The sequence below is a fragment of the Danio aesculapii genome, chromosome 15 (assembly GCF_903798145.1).
Source record: "Danio aesculapii chromosome 15, fDanAes4.1, whole genome shotgun sequence".
NCBI classification, from domain to species: domain Eukaryota; kingdom Metazoa; phylum Chordata; class Actinopteri; order Cypriniformes; family Danionidae; genus Danio; species Danio aesculapii.
In genome coordinates, this window is record NC_079449.1 from 27,853,821 (window position 1) to 27,876,414 (window position 22,594).

At 34.9% G+C, this 22,594-nt stretch overlaps 1 protein-coding gene across 2 annotated transcripts in view; it reads left to right on the forward strand.

Moving 5' to 3' along the window:
* tpst1 (tyrosylprotein sulfotransferase 1) overlaps window positions 1-20,540 on the forward strand; it is an 80,887-nt gene extending 60,347 nt beyond the window's left edge. Inside the window, exons 4-6 of one of the 2 annotated variants that reach the window (XM_056473729.1) lie at window positions 14,140-14,190; window positions 16,908-16,973; window positions 19,840-20,540. In XM_056473729.1, the coding sequence (XP_056329704.1) occupies window positions 14,140-14,190; window positions 16,908-16,943 (87 nt within the window). In that variant the 3' untranslated portion in view covers window positions 16,944-16,973; window positions 19,840-20,540. The remainder of the gene's footprint in view (window positions 1-14,139; window positions 14,191-16,907; window positions 16,974-19,839) is intronic. The other variant, XM_056473730.1, reaches the window with a different exon arrangement.
* The last annotated feature ends 2,054 nt before the right edge of the window (window positions 20,541-22,594 follow it).

Genomic DNA, 22,594 nt, shown 5'->3' on the forward strand with positions numbered 1-22,594 from the left:
CATTTCAGTCATAGCAATTAAAGTAATTCAAATACAATTTACTGAAGTAATTAATAGGTGGTTCATTCCGCTGTGGCAACCTCTAATAAATCAGGGACTAATCCGAAGGAAAATTAATCAGTCAATATTGTAATTAGCAATTAATTACTTTTTTGACGTAACTTATCCATCACTGATCAGGGCATGGTAAAAAACTATATGGTCCTTGTCAGCTCTTAAAATATTGAAGATAAAACCTCAGATAAACGACACAACATGAAATCTCTCACTGTGTTATTATTTATTTACCAAAAATAAAGCCAAGATAGAAAAGCTATGTGCTGTAGTTCATCTGAGGATTTATTTTCTGCCAAAGACAGATCATTTATGTATAAAACATCAACCTGGAGTGCGTCAAAATGAGGAAAGAGTAGGAAAGAGTAAGGGTTTATGTTTTCACATGACTTGAATGCTTCGTTTTTCCACTGTGACCGTCGGTGTTTTTGATTAATTAAGCTGTAGAAACACTGACTCTCCTTCACATGATGTCCTTGCTGTAAGCAGGCCACTGTGGGTTTTATTATACGCTCTGAATAAACGTCTTCATGCCGTTTCTGTACAGTATCTGGGTAGCTGTAGAAACGGCTTTGAAGTCGCAAGCCTTTCAGCAGTGAGGTTTCCTTGGTAACGGGGCTGAACTGCAAGACTGAAGCTCATCGGAGAAAAAGCTGCGATGTTGCACAGTCATGGTCTGCAGAAGAGGCCTGATGAACTCAACACACAGGGACACGGCTGAGGTCTGTGCAGGTCTGATGCTTTTTGCAGATGCTTTCACTTAACCTGTTTCGGTGTTGTTTCAGGGTGATAACAAGCAACTGTGTGGAAGTGAGTCTTTATTAAGGGATAACCTGCCTCATTATTGAAATTTTACTGACTCAAATGGCCATTTTAGTTCACAACTGCAGTGACTTGAATCTGTTGGTGCAGTCATGTACTGATAACATTTCTCTTTTCCTGATATCAGTTTAGTTCGGCTAAATGGGATCAAGGCATTGGCCGTTATTGAGTATTGAAGCACACAGCTAGGGCATCACGGTGGTGCAGTGAGTAGCACAATCGCCTCACAGCAAGAAGGTCACTGGTGAGCCCCGGCTGGGTCATTTGGCATTTCTGTGTGGCGTTTGCATTTTCACCCCGTGTGCTCGTGGGTTTCCTCTGGGTGCTCCGGTTTCCCCCACAGTCCAAAATACCAGTGAATTGAATAAACTAAATTGGTCGTAGTGTGTGTGAATGCAAGAGTTTATGGATGTTTCCTAGTGTTGGGTTGCGGCTGGAAAGGCATCCGCTGTTTAAAACATGTGCTGGTTCATTCAGCTGTGGTGACCCCTGATTAATAAAGGGATTAAGCCGAAAAGAAAATGAATGAATGAATGAGTATATACAACTATGCCTTTATTTTATGGTGTGCTTCAGACTTGACACTTAATAAATCATGAACAAATACATACAGTAAGATAGAGTATCTTTTATTATTTGTGGTACATTTTTAGCAAATAGTTATATGACTTACAGTTTTTTTCACTGATATAAAAACTTTAAATGCAGCCTCAAATCTAATTTTGTAAACTTTTAGTTCTTTAGTTTAGTATTTTAGATTTACAGTGTAACTGTGTAAAAACAATTCAATTAATAAATGAATGGATTATAAAACAATTCATTCATTCATTCATTTTCCTTCAGCTTAGTCCCTTTATTTATCAGGGGTCGCCACAGCGGAATGAACCGCCAATTTATCCAGCACATGTTTTACACAGCGGATGCCCTTCCAGCTGCAACCCTGTACTAGGAAACACTCTCATATTCACACTTATACACCAAGGCCAGTTTTAGTTTATTCAATTCACCTGTACCACATGTATATGGACTGTGGGGGAAACTAGAGCACCCGGAGGAAACCCACACCAACATGGGGAGAATATGCAAACTCCACACAGAAATGCCAAGAGGCCCTGCCGGAACTCGAACCTGCAACCTTCTTGCTGTGAGGCGACTGCTAACCACGGAGCCACCGTTAAAACAGTTCTACACTCAAAACTTATGCTGCTTGTTCAAGCTGGGTCAGTTGGCGTTTGTGCGTGGCGTTCCCTCCGGGTGCTCCAGTTTCTTCCACAGTTCAAAGACATGCGCTATAGGTAAATTGAATAAGCTAAATTGGCCGTAGTGTGGGTGTTAATGCAAGAGTGTGTGGGTGTTTTCCAGTGATGGGTTGCAGCTGGAAGGGCATCTGCTGCGTAAAACATATGCTGGATAAGTTGGCGGTTCATTCCGCTGTGGCGGAATAAAGCGATTAATAAAGGGACTAAACCGAAAAGAAAATGAATGAATGAATCAACACAATTCTTATTTTTTGGGGGGACAACTTAATATTTTTTTGTTCAATCCATTTATGTTTGTAGATATGTTTAAGTTAACTTAATTGATTTTTGTTGGGACAATATGAAGAAATTGTGTGGAGCCCAGCATTTTTTACAGTGTAGCTAAAAAAGCTTGCAGCCATCTGACATAACAGTATGTCTTGTTTATAAAAATAGATACTGATTGGTTTATGGGTTATGAGTACTTCCCGATGCCATATTTTTTTTTGTTAGTGGCTTTTCCGATACTAGTATCCAAATAAAAACAATGCTAATATTGGTAGAGGCTAGGCATGGGACAATAACCGGTTTCAAGGTTTACCGCGGTTTGGAAAAGACAGAGTTTTAAAATTGCTAAAAAAGATTTCTGTAATCCCATTCCTAAGGTATGTGTAGGTTGTTGTTGTTTTTATTTTACGTTTTTCACAACTATTCATTTTACTTTTTTAGGGCAACAGTATATTCGGCAGAAAAGCAACCTTTACATCAAAAGCTACTTTTCCAAAATGTTTTAAATGTTTCTTAAAGGGCACCTAGATTACCCCTTTTTCCAGATTTAATATAAGTCTTTTGTGTCTCCAGAATGTGTCTGTAAAGTTTCAGCTCAAAACACCCATCAGATTTTTTATTATACTTTTCATAAGTTTCTATTTAATAGTTCTAACCAGCATTTAGCGTTTTTTGTGTATTGGCCTTTAATGCTAGTCCTTCACGCCCACCGTTTCCACTTGCCTGTCAACGTGCCTTAATCTCCGCCCTCGGCTGCTTCAGACCACAGACAGACATGATGGAACAGATCTCACATAACATTTGTGAGAAATACTACAGTTAGAACTTTACCAATGAATATTTGATGCATTTGTTGTGGAGTTGCAATGATGAGTCACACACAATGTCGGCTGTGGGGATGAAGTAAGTCTGAAGTAAATCGCACTGTTTTAAAACATTTTAAACTTGTAAAACTCACTCTTGATGATATTTGATGATGATTGATGATCCTAGCAAACTGAACAAACCTTTTATTTCTGGTTGCTTTGCGCTCGTCCTGTCTTGTTGATATGATACACGTTACTACGGAGACATGTTAATACGCAGCTGTCAATCAATTCGGTGGGCGGAGGGGCCGCACTCCTACATGAAGTTGCGGTCGGTCTGAAAACCACTCCAATTGGTCCACCGTTTTTTTATGTTGCTAAATTGAAAAAAAAAAAAAAGGAAAAAAGGATATCACCCCAATATGACGATATATGCACTATACCTACACATGTCTGTCCAAACAGCTTAAAAAGTAGATTTTTCATCATAGGTGCCCTTTAAAATAAAATATATTGTGTTCAATGGGGAAAAAAGTTTTTGTTTTTTACACAGACAATTAAAAAGAATATATTTTAGAGCAGTAGTCACAATACCATGAAACCGTGATGTTTTTTTATCCATAGCACTTGTTTTTTTATCCATAGTCTATAGCACTTGTTCACTGCTGCTCTTATAGTTGTGTAAATTGCTTCCTTGTCCTCATTTGTAAGTCGCTTTGGATAAAAGCGTCTGCTAAATGACTAAATGTAAATGTAAATATATCCAAGGTTATCATCAGAATCTTATACCGGCCCATGCATAGTAGAGGCATCATTTTCCGATGATTATCTACACAATAACAGTCAATGTTACGCATTGTCAATGTTTGTGTCTTAAATTAGAAGCTGGTTTGTTGTGGCAGTAATACACCATTTCTGCAATTACATATTGTGGTTTTACTGGGTGGTAATATAGATCTGAGCACTTCAGACTGATTTGGCATAATGAAGGTTGCACATGTCTACTTGATGATCGTTTAGAGAAAAATAACCAGATTAGAGTAATTCGATGCTTGAAACAAGGAACACTTTTGAGTATCTAGTCGCTCATACTGTGTTTGCTAAAGCCATGGATTTTGCTCTGACTGACATTTTTATACCAGGTCACAGTAATCCTGACCTGTGCGATTGTGTCATGGGTAAACGAGAGTGAAAACAGCCGTTATATAATGGCCTTAAGCAAACACTCCACTTTTTTTGGGAAATAGGCTCATTTTACAAGCCATCCACATGTAAACCATTGACTTGAACTATTTTTTCATTTTGTCAGCCCATCTTTGTGTCTGGCGGGAGCACTTTTAGTTTAGCTTAGCATAAGTAATTGATTCAAAATGTTTAAAAAAATGTTTTGATGATTTTCCTAATTAAATCTTGACTATTTTGTAGTTATATCGTCTACTAAGACTGACAGAAAATGAAAAGTTGCTATCTTCTTGGCTGATATGGCTGTGGCTACATGAGCAAGATGCTAATGGTCTCATCCGATTAAATTATTTATGCTAAGCTAAGCTAAAAGGGCTCTTGCCAGACACTGAGATCAGCTAAATGAATTAAAAAGGTCAAACTGAACTGAGGGAGTTGTAAAATGAACATATTTCCAAGTGAAAGTGATGAAAAAAGTTCATTTAAAAGCAATAGACACAGAAAAGACTTTATTGTGTGTGTATCTGCTGCTTATCTTGCTTTAATCTGCTTTGTATTCAGATTTAACATGATCCACCTAACTATGTAGAACATCTGTAACATGAGGACGGATGTATATAGTTGGCCAGGTTTCAGTGCTATCATCTTATCAGGGCATCTGCTAGTTTCAGTGTTTTTAGACTTCTATTAGCCTGTATTGTTGCTCTTCAAAAGCCTTGCATACGTTGCAGAATGTGGAGAGTAAGCGACGGCCTTTTGCTTTTCTACCCTTTAATTGTCTGTCATCGGCCTCTTGTGAATTATTACTTTCTGAATCCCGTCCAAAGCCACAGTCGATACCTATTAAGTGACTTTGCAGCTTCGTCATGATTCATGTTGGAAAATTGATATTAGGATCAATACGTTGGTCTCAGCAGCGCTGCTCATGGTATCGTGTGGAAAAGGTTGTTTAACTGGATTGGAGCAGTGATACACAAGAATAATCTGGGAGTTTGTTCACTAGAAATGTAGGTCAGGTGGATTAAAAGTTTGATTCAAATATTGTACAACACTTACATAAGAACTTGATTTTCTGACTAAAATGTGTGTGATTCTTTAATGCCCAAATCCTGCTGCCACAGTGGTAGGATTGTATCATTTGATATTTAGTTGTGTTTTCAATTTATCATTTACAGGCCATTACAAGAACATGCATAATGCTGTCATATTGCTTACCTAATATTTTAATATACCTAATATTCTAATGGATAATCTAATTTCAAACATAGAAATGTTTTTTAGGATAATTTACATACTATTATTTTATTTAATAACCCCTTGAATTAACTTGCATTGATATATATATATATATATATATATATATATATATATATATATATATATATATATATATATATATATATATATATATATATATATGTTTTTATCTAACTTTTATTTGTATTATTTATTATTTGTATTATTTATATATATATATATATATATATATATATATATATATATATTATTTATGTATATAAATATATATACAGTTGAAGTTAGAATTATTAGCCCCCTTTGATTTATTATTTTTTCCTTTTTGAAATATTTCCCAAATGATGTTTAACAGAGCAAGAAAATGTTCACAGTATGTCTGATAATATTTCTTTCTTCTGGAGAAAGTCTTATTTGTTTTATTTCGGCTAGAATAAAAGCAGTCTTTACTTTGTAAGAAACATTTTAAGGACAAATTTTTTCCCCCTTTAAGCTATAATTTAATTTTCACACCGTTAAAGAGAAATTGGGGGAAAAAATAAACAGAAGGGCTAATAATTCAGGGCTATATATATATATATATATATATATATATATATATATATATATATATATATATATATATATATATATATATATATATATATATATATATATATATATATATATATATATATATATATATATATATATATATATATATATATATATATATATATATATATATATATATATATATATATATATATATATATATATATATATTAATATAAATATATTAATATAAATATAATATTATATTATCAAATTAAAATATCTTTTATTGTCACATCATTAGCAGCACATGTTATATGATTATCTAAGCTTAGGTGATGGCTCCAGACAGTGCAAAATACAATGACATACTCCAAAAACAAAACAATATACTGTTAGCAATAAATATGTAAAAGACAATAAATATGTAAAGAATACACATTACACTTATGTAGACACCATATATTTGATCAACTTTAGTCATTGTATTTAAACTGAAATGTATTGATTAATATACCTAATTCATTAAATTCAATTATTTCATGTCATTTTCTAATTTTTAACATTTCTAAGTTTTTGGTCTAATTTTGCCATTGATTTAATTTGATTTTAGCTGTTTATGCAATAAATTAAATTATAGATTTAGATAATGATAACCCTTATCATTCATGAAATTGAAATTTTATTATGTTCAAGTGCAGTACTTTAACTAAAGTGTTACCAAAAACTTCTAATACCTTAAGTACCAATTCTCACTATTAACTACATTTATATCTAGTCATTTAGATGCTAAATAAAGGTACTATTAGTGCTTAGAGCAAAATAAGAACTAGAGTAAGGAGGGGGAGGGGATTTTCTTTTTTTAAATTAATAATACGCTTATTGCCTGCCTATTATTATGTATCTGTTGTTTGTTAGTACTTCCAAAGTATATATTCTGCATGATCTTATTCTACATGCCAATACCCAAACCCAAGTATACCTTAATAAATAATAATAATTAACAAGCTGCAAATTAGGCGTTTATTGAGCTAAAAGTCCTAGATAATGGTTTGTTAATAGTGAGAATTGTACCTTAAAATAAATTATGACCAAACTTTTATAGGCAGAGTTGAATTTATATATTTATTTATTATTTATGTGTTAAATGACCCTAGTTTGCAGTGTCTCTGTTTCTGCCCAAGGCTCTTTTCTGGCTCATGGTCGTGGGGTAAAACCCTCTGCGTCTGATGTGTGTCTGAACACATTGAGTCAGCAGTGTCTTTCTGCATTATCAGAGCTGTTGGTCTAAGAGTGTCCTCTTCTGTGAAGCTTTTTCTCTGATCTGGAAGAGTTTGGCTGTTCTCTGCTGCGTCTTTCTTCGGCAGGGGATTGTGAATGTGTTGTGTGGATCTAAACACCACATCTCGTTTACAGCTCATTGGTGACAGCACTTTGAGTTTCAGTAAAGGATTATCCAGACCACCCTGCTGAATTTTAGCTATTAGATTTTTATAAGCTCTTTACGCATGTTCCTACATGAGGGGAACGCCATTACCTGCTATGACCACCTCCGTTTGTGTTAATCCTTAAATTAAGATGCATTTTATTTAAACAAGCACAGAGGCTGCATTCGAAATCGCATACTTCCATACTATATAGTAGGCTAAAAATAGTATGTAATCTGAGAAGTATGTCTGAATTCATAGTATTCGAAAAACAGCATGTGGGAGGTACCCTGATGACCTACTCTGTCTGATTCTGAAGTGCACATCTTATGGGTGCTACACTATCCTATGATGCCACGCAAAAGAATTCCTGTACAAGAGTAAAGAAACGCAACTGATGTGGGTAGGCCACGTGATAATGACAAATGACGGATGTAGTGGATCCAAGTTCTATTACTACTCACAGTCATGCAATATAGATTGTACTTTTCAAACAGTTGTGTAGTAAATTAAAATCTAGTACCTACTCCAGTAGTACAGTAGGTGATTTCGGAGCCAAAGGGATTTTGCTTGTTGTTTATTATAAGGTTGGTAGTTTAGTGTGTTTTTAAAGAATATGCTATGCAAATATGCTAAGCTAGGGATGGGCGATATTGCAAAAAAAAAAAAAAAAATGTATCATATCATGTTAATATCGATAATTATTGAATATTTTTTAAGAATACATTTAGGAATATTATGATTTTTTTATTTAACCAGTTGATTTTAATTTACCAACATTAATAAGGCAAATAGTTTTAATAGTAAACATATATTTATAAATATTTAAGCAAAAATATCTGTTCTCATCATAATAAAATAAACATAAGTGTTTAAGAGACTCTTTAACTTATTAAATAAAACGTTACAAAGTGTGCGCAACTAAGTGCATAAGGTAGATCATCATCTGTAGGTGTGAATAATAATGATACAGTAAAACCTCAAACTCTGTCAACAAAAATATAATAATCAAATCTGAGCTTTCAAGTAAAGGAACCAGCCTTCATTATTCAAAAACATACTGAACATTACAAATTTTTGAATGACTAGTTGAAAAAACTCTTTCAGATGGGGTGCTAGTGGTTGGGATGCACAAGAAAAGAAACCAAAAAGCCACTCTGGCGACATCCTTATCTCTATTTTATTTACAATCCCCTCACTGCTGCTAGCCACCACACTCATTTTCACATGTGTTGTTATTCTAAACTAAAGTGACAAGCGTGAGCGTGTGGTTTCCTTGACCATTACAATGGGTTTTACGTTAGCGCTCCCATATGCGCGTCGTGCGCCTCCATTGGAAATGACAAACTTGCACCCTAAGTTTATTGGCACCTGCTTCCAAAACGCATGCTCAGCAGCCACATTTTAATAAAGCTAAAGCGCTTCATACCAAAACTACATACCGAATCTTTTTTTTTTTGCGATATTGACAATGGTGTTTGGTCAACAAATATCGATACCAATTTTATCATACAGCCCTATGCTAAGCTGTAGTTATTACGAAAACAGATTCTGTGCTGTTTTGCCTTATTATATTGATTCCCCACCATTGAAAAACATGTTTTGGTCATTGATGACACCATGTTTACCCACCGTTGGCAAGTATTTCTGGTTTTCAATGTTTGCTGTGTTAAACGGTAGCAGGAAGCATTATGCATCTTTTTAAAGTGAACAGAATATCTGGTTAGAAGCGATAGAAGCATTGCGTGTAAAACATCACCGAATGACTCAGTCTACTTAGTCTGAATCTGATCCAGACATAGTATTTGACATTCCAGTGAATACACAGCTTAATCTTCATCATCATTACTCACACAATTCTTCAGAAATGATTATAATATGCTGATTTGCTAGTCAAGAACCTTTCTTATGACTAATAATGTACCGCATGATATTTGTCTTTGATAAATAGGAGGTTCAATAGAAATACAGATACTTTAAATATCTACAGTTAGTTTTTGAGTGGTTTAATTATTTGTCCTTGTACAAAGTATTCTTTTTTTCTTTTCTTTTTTCAAAATAAAAAAACATTACTGACATTTTTCAATGGTTTAGATTAGGTTTAGGTCATAAAAAATCCCAGGAGGTCTTTCGAAAAAGAGTAGGGGTTTAACCTCGGCATCCTGGCCAAATTTGCCCACTGGCCTCTGTTAATCATGGCCTCCTAACAATGCCAATATCATAATTGGCTTCATCACTCTGTCTCCTCTCCACCAATCAGCTGGTGTGTGGTGTACAGTCTGGTGCAATATGGCTGCCGATGATGCACACTGGTGGTGAATGACGAGATTCCCCTCAATTTGTAAAGCACTTTGAGTGTCCAAACAAGTGCTACATAAATGTAAGGAATTATTAATTATTATTATTAAGCTTTCAAAAGCGTTTTAATTTAGCACATAAATCACATTAACTCCTTTTATCTATGGCATACGAGTCTTAAAAAACATTTAGTTGTTTTTTTTACCACAAGATGAGTTTTTCTTTTTTAAAATACTACTTAGCACACCCCTCCCTTTTTTCTGGTGGCTATTTGCCAATTATTACATCATGCCGATGATGAATATTTCGCTCAGTGTATTTATAGAAGGTAAACCTACTGTTCAGTAAGCGGTCCAATGCTGATATGAGCTGCAGGAGGGCTGAATGTAAACATTCCAGGAGAGTGAATTCCCTGCTGGGCCACACAGTCAGTTTTTCCACTACCGCCTCCCTGAAGCTCCAGAACGGAGGATCTGTGAAGGTCTCAATCACACATGCCCTCAGTTACCCGCAGGTCCTCTCCGATTATTCTCTTTACCCACAGCTCATGCTTGAAGAATAAGTGTGTCCCGTTACATCAGCGATGAAAAATTCACTTCACTGCTATAGCGAGCCAAACAAATGTCATGTAAGGTCTTGGTTGTCTCATTTTGCGTGTTACTGCAGTTACATCCAACATAGAGAACCAGATGCTTGTTTTTGTAGAGATATGAAGGTGTGTTTGGGAACAGGATAAGATAAGATTTTTGGGCTTTTGTGTTCTTACAAATTCTGCTCATACAATTCTTACTCATATTAAATTCCAGTCATGGCTAAAACATTAAAAAAAGGAACAAATCTTTCTTAATCTTACCTATTGTTTGTTCTTCAGCCATTTGCAATATGAAAACAAATCTCCACCACCATCTTAACATTAACAGAATGTAGTGCGAGTAATGGTTTTGGATGAATGATGGATAGTTTCGAAGTGTGACCCAGAGAAATGGAAAGCATGCAGGCCTTTCTTACTGCAAATGAATTCCACTCAGACTGGGAACCGCAAGCTTGGCTAGGCTACTCAAACAAACCCCTTCTGAACTCACTTCCTTCTCCACCCAGCGGCTGAACCCCCTCCTCTTGACCCACCAGTGAGAGCAGCTCTCCTAAACCAGCAGCCCGGAGACTCCGCTTAGTAATTGGGTCTGGAGTCTTGCGGAACGGCCATATCCTATGGTTGAGCTGGCTGTGATTTTAAGAGAGGGTCGGATTCACTCTCAGTCCCTCTACTCAATAAATCCAAACACTCCTTCAAAATGGGATGTGCAAAACTACACCGATTACAAAAATCTATCTCAAGTCATACATAAAGCGGTTGGGTTGAAGTTGCTGGGTTCAGTTGTCTGTTAAGATTTAATTTTACGTCAAGTATTTGTGATTCAGACTACTGTGATCATGTGGTATTTAATATTCACTTAAAAAACAGGCTCTTAAGACTTCTTTTTATGTATTAAACAGATTAGACTGATAGTGAAGTATTTTTCCTGATTCACTAAAAGTAACTGGTTCCTAGGAGTCAACTATTTGTGAATCAGACCACAATATCTGTTTTTGAATCACTAAAATAGCTTATTTGTAAGAGTCATTTGTTAATCAGACTGATTATGTAGTACGTTTTTGGTCCATTAAAAGTAACTGGTTCATTAGATTCATTTGTTTGTGAATCAGATTACACTTTGCTGTTTGTTTTTTATTAATTTAAAAGAAGTGATTGGGTTATAAATTTGTTAATCAGACTACAGTTGTATAATACAAATCATTTTTCATAAATAAGACTACATACAGTAGGTTGTGCTTTGTTATTTGATTCACTAAAAATAACTGATTCGCTAAATGTAAGATTCATTTATTTATTAATAATTCTACAATGATAATGTATTATTATTATTTTTGATTAGCCTAATTTATTACTGGACAACACTAATCATGTACAATGTAAGAAAAAAAGTTAATTACAGTTTCCATATATTTACGGTTGTGGATTGCATTATGGGAGTTTTGTCTCTTCTCTGTCTTCCGCGTCAATCACACACATATGGTGCGGCACGGTTTGCACGGTTGCATAGCACTCTCCGTGGCTGATGCCAACGCTGATGCGCACCTCTAAAAAAACATGACTACATGTCGTAACGACGCATAGTACAAGCTCTGTGATTGGTCGGCTTGGTATTGGTGATGAGTGTGGCCGGTGCTGAGATCCGTGAGCCCGATAAAGCGAGTGTTTACAAGTGTCGAGTCCCATGAAGGAGCTCCAGATGGAAAGTTTTGTTTTGTGTTTGTGATTAAAGTTGTTGCACGTCTGCCGGTTCTCACTTCTGAATGAGCGAGTTTTAGCTACTTGTACATTAAGGTAGCATTCAGAAATAACAAAACACCCGTGAAGAAACTCAACACAGAGGAACATAATATAACCTACTGTCAGCTAGCATTTTAGAAGTGTTATTGCAGAGCAACACAAACAGCATGCAGAAGTATAAATGCACAACTACACGCAAGGCATGCGTCATGGGTCACGGCAATCGCTCGACGCACAAGTATAAATTAGCCTTAGATGTCAAATTCAACTCTACACTTTAACAAGGTGAATTTTATTGACATTTTAGTAGTTTGAAATGATATAATATATAAGAAATAATATAAATAAATTTGTAAAATAACAGAAAATGTACTGGCAAGGTTTTTGTACCATAATTTACAACTCCAACCCAGACAATATATCACTTGTTAATAAAATTAACATTTTCCATTTTTTTAAGGTAAAAAGTTGTTGGAAGATAGATCAGGGCCCCATATTGCATTTTTTAAAGTATAAATGAACGGAAAAATAAAAACATGAATCACAAAATATGAAAAACTGCTAATTTACGGCTATTTTTTTTTGTGTTGTATGTTTTTGTTTTGCTTCATTTATATGTCATGAACCAGACTATACTGTTTCACAAAAAATGATTCGTTAGAGTCACATTCATATGAATCAGACTCTTTTTCAGTCTTTCTGTCATGAACACTCTCGGGATTTAGTATGATATATGGCGATGTTGATGTATTTGGTCTTGGCGGTATAGATCTGTTACGCTGCTGCTGTTTTTATTATTATAGCAGAGCAAGTATCGAGTACCTGCTACTGCCAGTATATACACAGACATCCCGTCTGAGAATAAAACACATTGCTGCTGCAAACATAATATATATATATATATATATATATATATATATATATATATATATATATATATATATATATATATAACCCCGAAAGCAGATCTAAACACAGGTGGAGCTGGGGTGGAAGAGGGTGTTCGAAAACGCGCCGCAGCTTAAACGGCTTTGAGTGACAGAGCTTGTAAACTGATGAGGAGCTCATTGGCTGCCTAGGTGACAGCAACCAATCTCCATGTAGTTAATGACGCAGGAGCAGATTAGGTGACCTATCAGTAGAGTTTTATGCCAGAAATTTCACGTAGGATTAAATTCTGTCCATCTGTAATTATGATTTGATCTGATTTTATGTGTGAGGAAAGGCAGTTCAGCACTGATCATCTTTTAAGAGCTCTGCCTCTCCTGAATGTAGTTTTTGGCTCATGCACAAGTGAAATGTTTCTAGGAAAAAGAGCTCCAGTGACCGACAGCGCTGGAGTGAAGAGCGCAAGCTTCAGGTTTCTGACAGTCTAGACCTTCCGCAGCGGAAAAGTCTTTTGAACAGTCACTCCATGGCCAAGTTGTCTGGCATTTGCACTCAGGTCAGCGCTTCTTTCCTGTGGCACACGCAGATATTCACTCCTCATTTGCTAAACTCAGAGAGGCAGGAAATGAGATCAGCTGGATGTGTCTTAATCGGAGACTGTGGTGCTTCTGATTCCAGCTTTAGTTCTGACTGACTTTTTTCCACTCGCTCCTTCTTTCATCCCGGTATAGAGCTTGTGAATTTTGTGAAGTTAGACACCCTGGGAATTGACACACAATATCCTCCTCGAGCGGCTCACATAAGAGGACTCTGTTATCCGTTCAACAGCAGACTTTTCATTTGTCCATTACGGCCTTCTGGAGGCATATAAAACCCGTTTGTATTGATGCCGATGAGAGGGATGTTTTTCCAACAAGCAAGCAGATACACAAAAAAAGTGTAGAATTTGAGGACTGAACTGTGTAAGATGGTGTTTATATACTGTAGCCTCTAAAATGAGCTCTCTGTTTTTCCAGGTCTTTAGGGGTGAATTTCAGCTACCTGATTTTCTTAAAGAACAGACACAGGTATGGTAGATATTCTGCCTGTCCCTATAAGCTCTTCATAAATGGCTTTGTCTTTATTTTGTTCTTCCTTTTTTCGTCTCATCTATAGCTAAAATAAAATGGTAGCAATTTGAGATCTCCATCTGCTTGCTCTCACTCTGATTGTATTGCTGTTCACGTCATTTCTGATCGTAACACTGGTTAATTGATCAGGTGTCCTGCGGTTTTCTCCTCTGATCTCATGTTTTCAATCCTTGTTGTTTTTCCCGATCTAATCACGGTAGATGTAGATCTGTGGTCTCATTATCCACTCGCAATAGTCACAGTGCGTTCTGCTGGTTAGAAGGCTTATAGCGCCCCCTTCTGGACAGATCATGTAGACGCTTTTAACGATTTCATTCATTTTTTTATTTTAAAACTCAAAATAGCGTGAAATAAGCATAATTAAGGTGGAACACACAGGTTTTCAAGCGAAAAGTGGGTGAAAGAAATTGATATTAACCTTTATATGGTGAAAATATTTTACTGTCACTATTTTAGTCATTTCATTTAATTCTAGATTAGTTTACTAAGGCAAATTTAAAGGGATTTTAATCAAGTAATTAAAATTGTCATAATTATCTTGATCTCCAAACTGGTAAGTGTTTTTTTCCCCTTTCTTTTGTTGAACACAAGATATCTTGAAGAATGTTGGCAATCATTAATTGCCATTGACTTTCATAGTATTTCCTCCATTATGCTATGCTTTCTACTTATTACTTCTTTCACTGCATACTAACATTGTTCAGGATATCATTTTTTTTTTGTGGTCAAAGAGAAATGGAGGTTAAATAAACATAAACAAGACTTAAAATGAAAGCTTCTTTATTGCTATCAGTTAGGGCTGCATGATATTGGAAAAATCATACATAGCAATGTTTTATTTTGCTATGAATACTATTTCAGCAGATTATTTGAATAGCTCTATTTGGAATGAAACATTAATTTAGATTGACTGAAGTAATCTGGTAAAAGAGTGAATCATACAAATTGCGAGCATAAATAGACAAGATAGAACAAAGATAAAAGTGAAATAAATAGTTCTCAGTGGTTTTATGAAGAGTCAAGCAGTAGTCAAATATTCAGGTACAGTAATTGAACAATCAAGTGTAATGTAAAATAACACGGTAGTAATACAGAGTCTTTATTGCTGCTCAACTATAATCCCAACTCAACATTGCACATCCTGCAATATGACTATTGTGAATGCACACATTACGATTTCGAAATGATATATATTGTGCAGCCCTAGTATCTATCTTTTGTTCAGATTTTAAAGGTTTTTCAAGGACTTTTTAATTCCACATGTTGATTATATGGTTGAAAATGGCTCTTAAGATTATGAAAATGTTCTTCACATTAAAGAAAAAAATGGTTCTTTGTCAAACTGTTGACTGAGCGGTTCTTTAAGGCAGTGGTTCTCAAACTTTTAAACCCGCGACCCCCATTGTAAGATCGTCAAGAACTCGCGACCCCCCACTACCAAAGCATATACAAACAATAAAAATAGCTTTTTTTTAAGCTGTTCACAATATTTTAACTATATTTACTATAGATTACAGGGCTCGAAATTAACATTTTTGCTTGGTAACACTGGTGCTTCTAACTTTAAAAATGTAGACGCACCAGCCAAAATTTAGTGGCTCCCACCAATTATCGCACTGTTACTACAAGTTTTATAAACAGATTTATTGCATTTGAAAATCAACACTAATCAAAACTAACAAGCAAAAAAATAAATATGCATGCGTGAGGAAAAATATGTCTTAATGAAATCCCGTTATTACAAGAAAAGACATTTTTATAACATAATTGAGTGACCAAAAGATACACGGACGGATATCCCAAAAGATATCCCACAGACTTTACAGTGAATGCTAGTCATTTTCATAGCAGACTTGAAGCCAATGGAGGTCTTTTATCCACTCTTCAATAAGTATAGCTGGTGGATTAACATTCAGCACATGATCAGTGATCAGATGTGCCAATATTTGTAGCTTTAGGTGTTTCTAAGACAAAATCTGTCAGTGTTGTTTTCATTCTCTCGTCTTCAGCGCTTTACATTTTCGCGGTTGTAGCTCCTGTCATCTGAAGACAGGAGGCGTTGACTGAGTGATTGACAGCTGATTTTAACCAATCATTCGTGTTCAGTTCTTAGAGCAGTGGGCCAATAAGAAGAGCGCGAAGGCGGGGCAAGCGTTGAAGGTTTTGTTTACTGCGGCAAGTTGACATGACAACAGTTTTAAACTGTTCCTGAGCGCTGCGTTCCAAGTACAAAGATGCATTCTGCCCGAATGTGTCCTAAATACTTTATGAATCAGTAATATCTTTTTAAAAATCTGAAAATATTAGCTTTCACTTGTAATACTGAAAAATATTTATTATAATCACTGAAAATTACACAATTTTTAAATAACTCTCGCGACCCCTTGAAATTATTCTGCGACCCCCGCAGGGGTCGCGACCCCCAGTTTGGGAACCACTGCTTTAAGGAACCCAGAATTGTCCTTCTGTGGCTTTGCTGACACTGAGAAAACTCGGTTCATTCATATTTTCATATTTTTAGAGTGTAAACGGGAAATGGAAAGTATTTTGTGAACTAAAATTGAATGCTTGACAGCTACTGAAAAGGGTTTATTTGCACTTTATACAGCATTGTGTGCAGGACACGTGTGTAACAGATGTTTCTTTTATTGCAGCTTCAGAAGTCTCCAGAAAAGCCAAACCCGAGTTAAGAGGAGAGGACGAGAGCTTTATCAGTAGAAGTGAGTTTTATCATATTTGCTGGAGCACTTTGCTCTCCACGTTGAACAGATGAAGTGTTTTGTATGAACATGCATACTGTGATTGACTGATTATATCTGGTATACCAAGAAAAGCTTGAAAAATTGCTTTCTGCGTTATTATTCAAATGTGGTGATGGTATTATATATTGTTATTATGATGGTTTTATCAATAATATAATCTATACTTATGTATAACACATTATCATTGTTATGACAAGCAATTAAACAAACATTAAAATGTAATATACATAAAACATACATATACACAATGTGCATAATGATAATTTAAACAGCAATTAGCAACAATGTTCCTGGTCATATTTAAACATTTTACATATTATTATAAATTAATAATTTAAATATACATTAATATATATGATATATTAATATGTTATTTTACATAGTGCTTAATATATATATAAATATACACACACACACATACACAGTTGAAGTCAGAATTATTAGCCCACCTTTGATTTTTTTTTAAATAAATAAATAAATTTGAACAGTATGTCTGATAATATTTTTTCTTCTGGAGAAAGTTTTATTTGTTTTATTTCGGCTAGAATAAAAGCAGTTTAAATTTTTTTAAAAACCATTTTAGGTCAAAATTATTAGCCCCTTTAGCCTATATTTTTGTTCGATAGTCTACAGAACAAACCATCATTACACAATAACTTGCCTAATTACCCTAACCTGCCTAGTTACCCTAATTAACCTAATTAAGCCTTTAAATGTCACTTTAAGCTGTATAGAAGTGTCTTGAAAAATATCTAGACAAATATTATTTACTGTCATCATGGCAAAGATAAAATAAATCAGTTATTAGAAATGAGTTATTAAAACTATTATGTTTAGAAATGTGTTGAAAAAAAGTATGAGCAATATCGCATGAGTAGCAGTGCGATATGGCTGTATTTCAGCCCTAGTGGAAGGCATGCTTTGGCACGAGGCCTCGGATATTGCGTTTATACAACAGTTTGGCGGCATAATCGTGTATATAAAAAAGAAAATCATACATGGAGAGTCTTAAAATCCTTTTGTACGAGGAACAACTTTCCTCCGCTGTTCATTTACATCTGCAGCTGACGCCAGAACAGCAGAGACTGTTGCTTAAAAACACATCTCTTTAGAGCTAGTATTTGAATGATTCTCTAGCATAATGTCTAGTGTGATGACAGAACAGGTGATTTTTTTTTGCTGAAGTTTTAAGATTATAAGGCTGAACGGCATGAAATGCCATAAGTCTATAGAGATTTCCCAGTATTTTTCTGTTGCAATCGGGAGATCACCATAATTAACCCAGAAAAAGCCAAAGCAAACTGGCAGATTACTATGATATAAATACAGCACTACAACATACAAGAGAGAGAGATCGACTTAGTGTCACTTACCTGTTTTATAGTGATTTGATCAGCTGTAAATTGAAGGGCTCATCATGTGGGCTTATCATGTGGTCTCTGTCGCCATCTTGTGGCGCAACCACCTTTGCTCTGCTCAGTATGACAGGCTGATTGCCCCAGATCTCTGAAATTCATTCATCCATTCATTTTCTTTTCGGCTTAGTCCCTTTATTAATCCGTGGTTGCCACAGCGGAATGAACCGCCAACTTATCCAGTACATGTTTTACGCAGCGGATGCCCTTGCAGCCGCAACCCATCTCTGAGAAACATTTACACACACTCACTCACACATCTCTGAAATGATAAATATTTAAAATAGGCACTATCCTTATAAATAAACTACATAATTCCAATCTAAACATCTACATTCTTAAATAAAAAAAGCCTCAAAAGTACATTATGTTGTCCAACAGCTGCAATACTTGTCAAACTGTAAATAGTTTATTGATCTGCTGTCACTCTAAGTGGGCGGAGTAATACACAAGGGTGAAGAGGCTGATATTACAGAATCAGATTCATCAAGTAGATTCGAGAACCAGACAGAACTGTTGTAAGTATAAATGAATGAATATATAATAAATATATTTGTAATATATATATTTAGTTAATATATAGTAATATCCTTTGGTTTTAAATGATCTCATTTCATTCAAAACTCTAGCTAGGGTGTGAGAGACATTAAAACCTCTTGCTTCCTGAGTACTGGCTCAGCCAAAGTGATGCAAATGCTAAAGGCAGGGTCCCAACGACTGTGCCTTTGTCTTTAGGTGATAGTTTCAAGTGGGTCAGGGCAGTTGAAACCTCAGGATCTATTCAAGGACCCTAAAACAAGATGTAACTAAAACTAGTCACGCCTGTTTTCTGTACACTGCCCCTCCTAAAAACATCATATAGACACAAGACAGCTCTGTATCTAATCAGACTTATTTAGGACTTTTAGACCTGTAAGACTTCTTGAAGACGCTGTTTGACTGCAGAATAAACATGTCTAAATACAGAAATTCTGCGTGAAACAAGTCTCCTGGACTGGGCTCTCATTTTTCCAACAATAGCTAATAATATTGACCTTATTTTTTGTTTTTGGTTTGTTTTTTAAAGGTAAAAACTGCATAACTAAAATAAACAAGACTTTACCCAGAAGAATAAATATTATAGTAAATACTGTGAAAAGGTCCTTGTTTTACCTGTTGTTAAACGTCACTTAGGAAATATTCACAGGACGACTTATAATTTTGCCTTCAACTCTGTGTATATATAATCAAATATAATAAAGAGTCAAATCTATTAAGGACTGCGGCAGTATTATGTAAATATTATCAGTTATGTAAGTAGACAAACAGAAATTTCCTAAGAGTGATCACTGAGTGTTCTTATATGTGAAAGCCTGATACTGACACTCTGTGCTCTTTGACTGATCTGCTGCTGCTCTGCTGTGTTTCAGGGCTGAGGAGAAGCAGACACTGTGGGACCATGATGGACTCTAGTCACCCCGCTATGCTGGGACCTCCATGCATGGAAACACACAAATACACACACAAACAAACAAACAAACACACACACAGTCAGGCCGCTGGACCCAGATGCTTTTTGAGGACAGTTTTGGCCTTTGATGTTGTACTGTATCAATTGTGGCCTAAGAATGTCATTGCTGTTCTGAATTGAGTGTTTTCTTCTTTGCTTTCCCCACACTGTATTCTTTTTCTCTTTCAGCAATTGTTTTTTTTCTGGCTATACATAAACCTGTGATTCTGTTATAAGAAAATACAGTGGATTAAACTAGCAACAAGGAACTATTTATGGAGGAGCGTTTAGCTTTTAGATGACGCTGTTTTAATGTGGGTTTTAATTTTTTATGCCTTTGTAATGTGCAATTCCTCGGGTACTGAATGATGTGTGGGATTACGAACAGACGCGTGTTTTTAAGATAGAGTGACCTGTGTGTTTGGCGAGGGAATGAACGCTGGAGGCTCGTTGACGGAGAAGCGCACATCACTGATGTTTGTTGTTGTTTTTACAATTGTTATTTTTGTACTTAAGTGTAAATCATTATTATGTACTCTTTTATTTCTTTGGATGAAATAAACCCCTGAGCGCTGTTGGCAGTCAACATCAGACTCTTACATTGACAGCAGGACATGTTTACTTTTGGTGTGTGGCGTTTTTGTGTGTGATGTGTGTTTGGCTCCATCTAGTGGTCATTCTGATACACTGCGCTTATTTTCTGCTTACACTTACACTTACCAAGGCTGCATTTTTTTAAATTGCAAAAATAGTAACATGGACACTGCACGTATACTATTTTTAAAGAAAAAAAATTAGCCTAGGCTAGTCTATGTGTGGCAGCTTTGCGTCACTGTAAATGAGTCTGTCTATCTGGAAAAAACAAGCTTTTTTTCTTTTTTGTTTTTTAGTGATTTTGTTTTTATTCGAAATAAAAAATTAAAATCAAATACATTTTTTTTAAATTTTACTTTTCTGTTTTTCACCATGAAAAGAAAAACGCCTCGTATTTTAATTTTCGTTTTTGAATTCATTCTTTCATTTTCTTGAATGATTACAAATTTGATTATTTGTAATCAATATTCCTAACCTTTATCAGTTAGACAGCACACGTGCTGCAAATTCTCACAACGCATACACAAAAAATATGCTACATTTTCTCACAATGCAAACAATTTACGAAAACTCGCTGCATGTTTTCACAACACTTTTAAATAGCACGGAACAAAATCGGAAATGTTTGAAGAGGACCCCAAAACGTGACGGACCCGGCTATTTAGGTTATGTTATTTAGGCTAATAAAATACAACAGACAAAGAAATCAGGATGGTAAACAAACAAACATGTAACTCACCTTTCAAAGATAGTATGTTTTAGGGTCCCCTTGAAACATTTCCGATGTTTTTGCAAGTTTTGTAAGAAAATGCAGCACATTTTCATAGATTGTTTGCGTTGTGAGAAAATGCAGCATTTTTTTTTTTTTGTTTTGTTAAGTTGCGATGTAAAAAATGCAGCACGTTTTTTTTTTAGTGTTTGCATCCTGAGAATTTGCAAAGAAATTGCAGCATGTTAAGCTCTCTCGGCCACCGTATTTTATATATGGAGACTTTTATTTAGAATTTTTTGTGATTTTTAAAAAAATCCATCTATCTATCTATCTATCTATCTATCTATCTATCTATCTATCTATCTATCTATCTATCTATCTATCTATCTATCTATCTATCTCGCCAACACACACACACTCTCTCTCTCTCTCTCTCTCTCTCTCTCTCTTTATATATATATATATATATATATATATATATATATATATATATATATATATATATATATATATATATATATATATATATAGGCCTAGATGGTTTATATCTTTTGATCCATTTAAGTAACTTCCAATTAGTTATTAAACTTAAAAAAAAAAAAACTAATTTTGATTTGAAATAGAGTAACTGAAATAAAAATGTATATTTTGAGGAAAATCACATTTTCATTGTTCAACAAAAAAAAAAAATCTAAAACAAAATATCAATTACAAAAAGGGCAAAATTAAAAAAAAATAAAACTAACTGAAGAAATGAACTGTTAATAAAAGTACAACAGCATACCAAAGATATTAAATAAGCAAACTGAAACAAATTTTTAAAAAGTATATACCTTTTTATTATTTCGTGTTTTCAGGTCAAAACTTACTTTTGAGTTTAAAAATAAGCTTTATCAAACGAAATAAAAAATAATAGATATAAAAATTCTCAATTTAATTGAGTTCATCTTAATGTACAAATCAACTAAAACAAAACAAAACACTGTTTTAAATCAAATTGAATTGGAAAATAAACTAATATAACTACAATAATATTCTAACAATTTCAAATAATGTAAACAAAATAAAAAACGAAAATAATATTCATCTGCCAAATTTTCATTTTCACGTTGATGTACTGTTTAAAACAGATGGCTAAAACCATCTAAAAACTAGGGCCCGCGGGCCAAAGGTGGCCCTCGGTGACCTTTGATTTGGCCCGCTATCCTATCTGAGAAGAGAGGGAGAAAGCTACAAATTGACATCAGTTGGTATTTCTGTGTGGAGTTTGCATGTTCTCCCTGTGTTGATGAGTTTCCTCCAGGTGCTCCGGTTTCCCCCACAGTCCAAAGACATGCGGTAGATGTGAAATGGGTAAGCTAAATAGTCC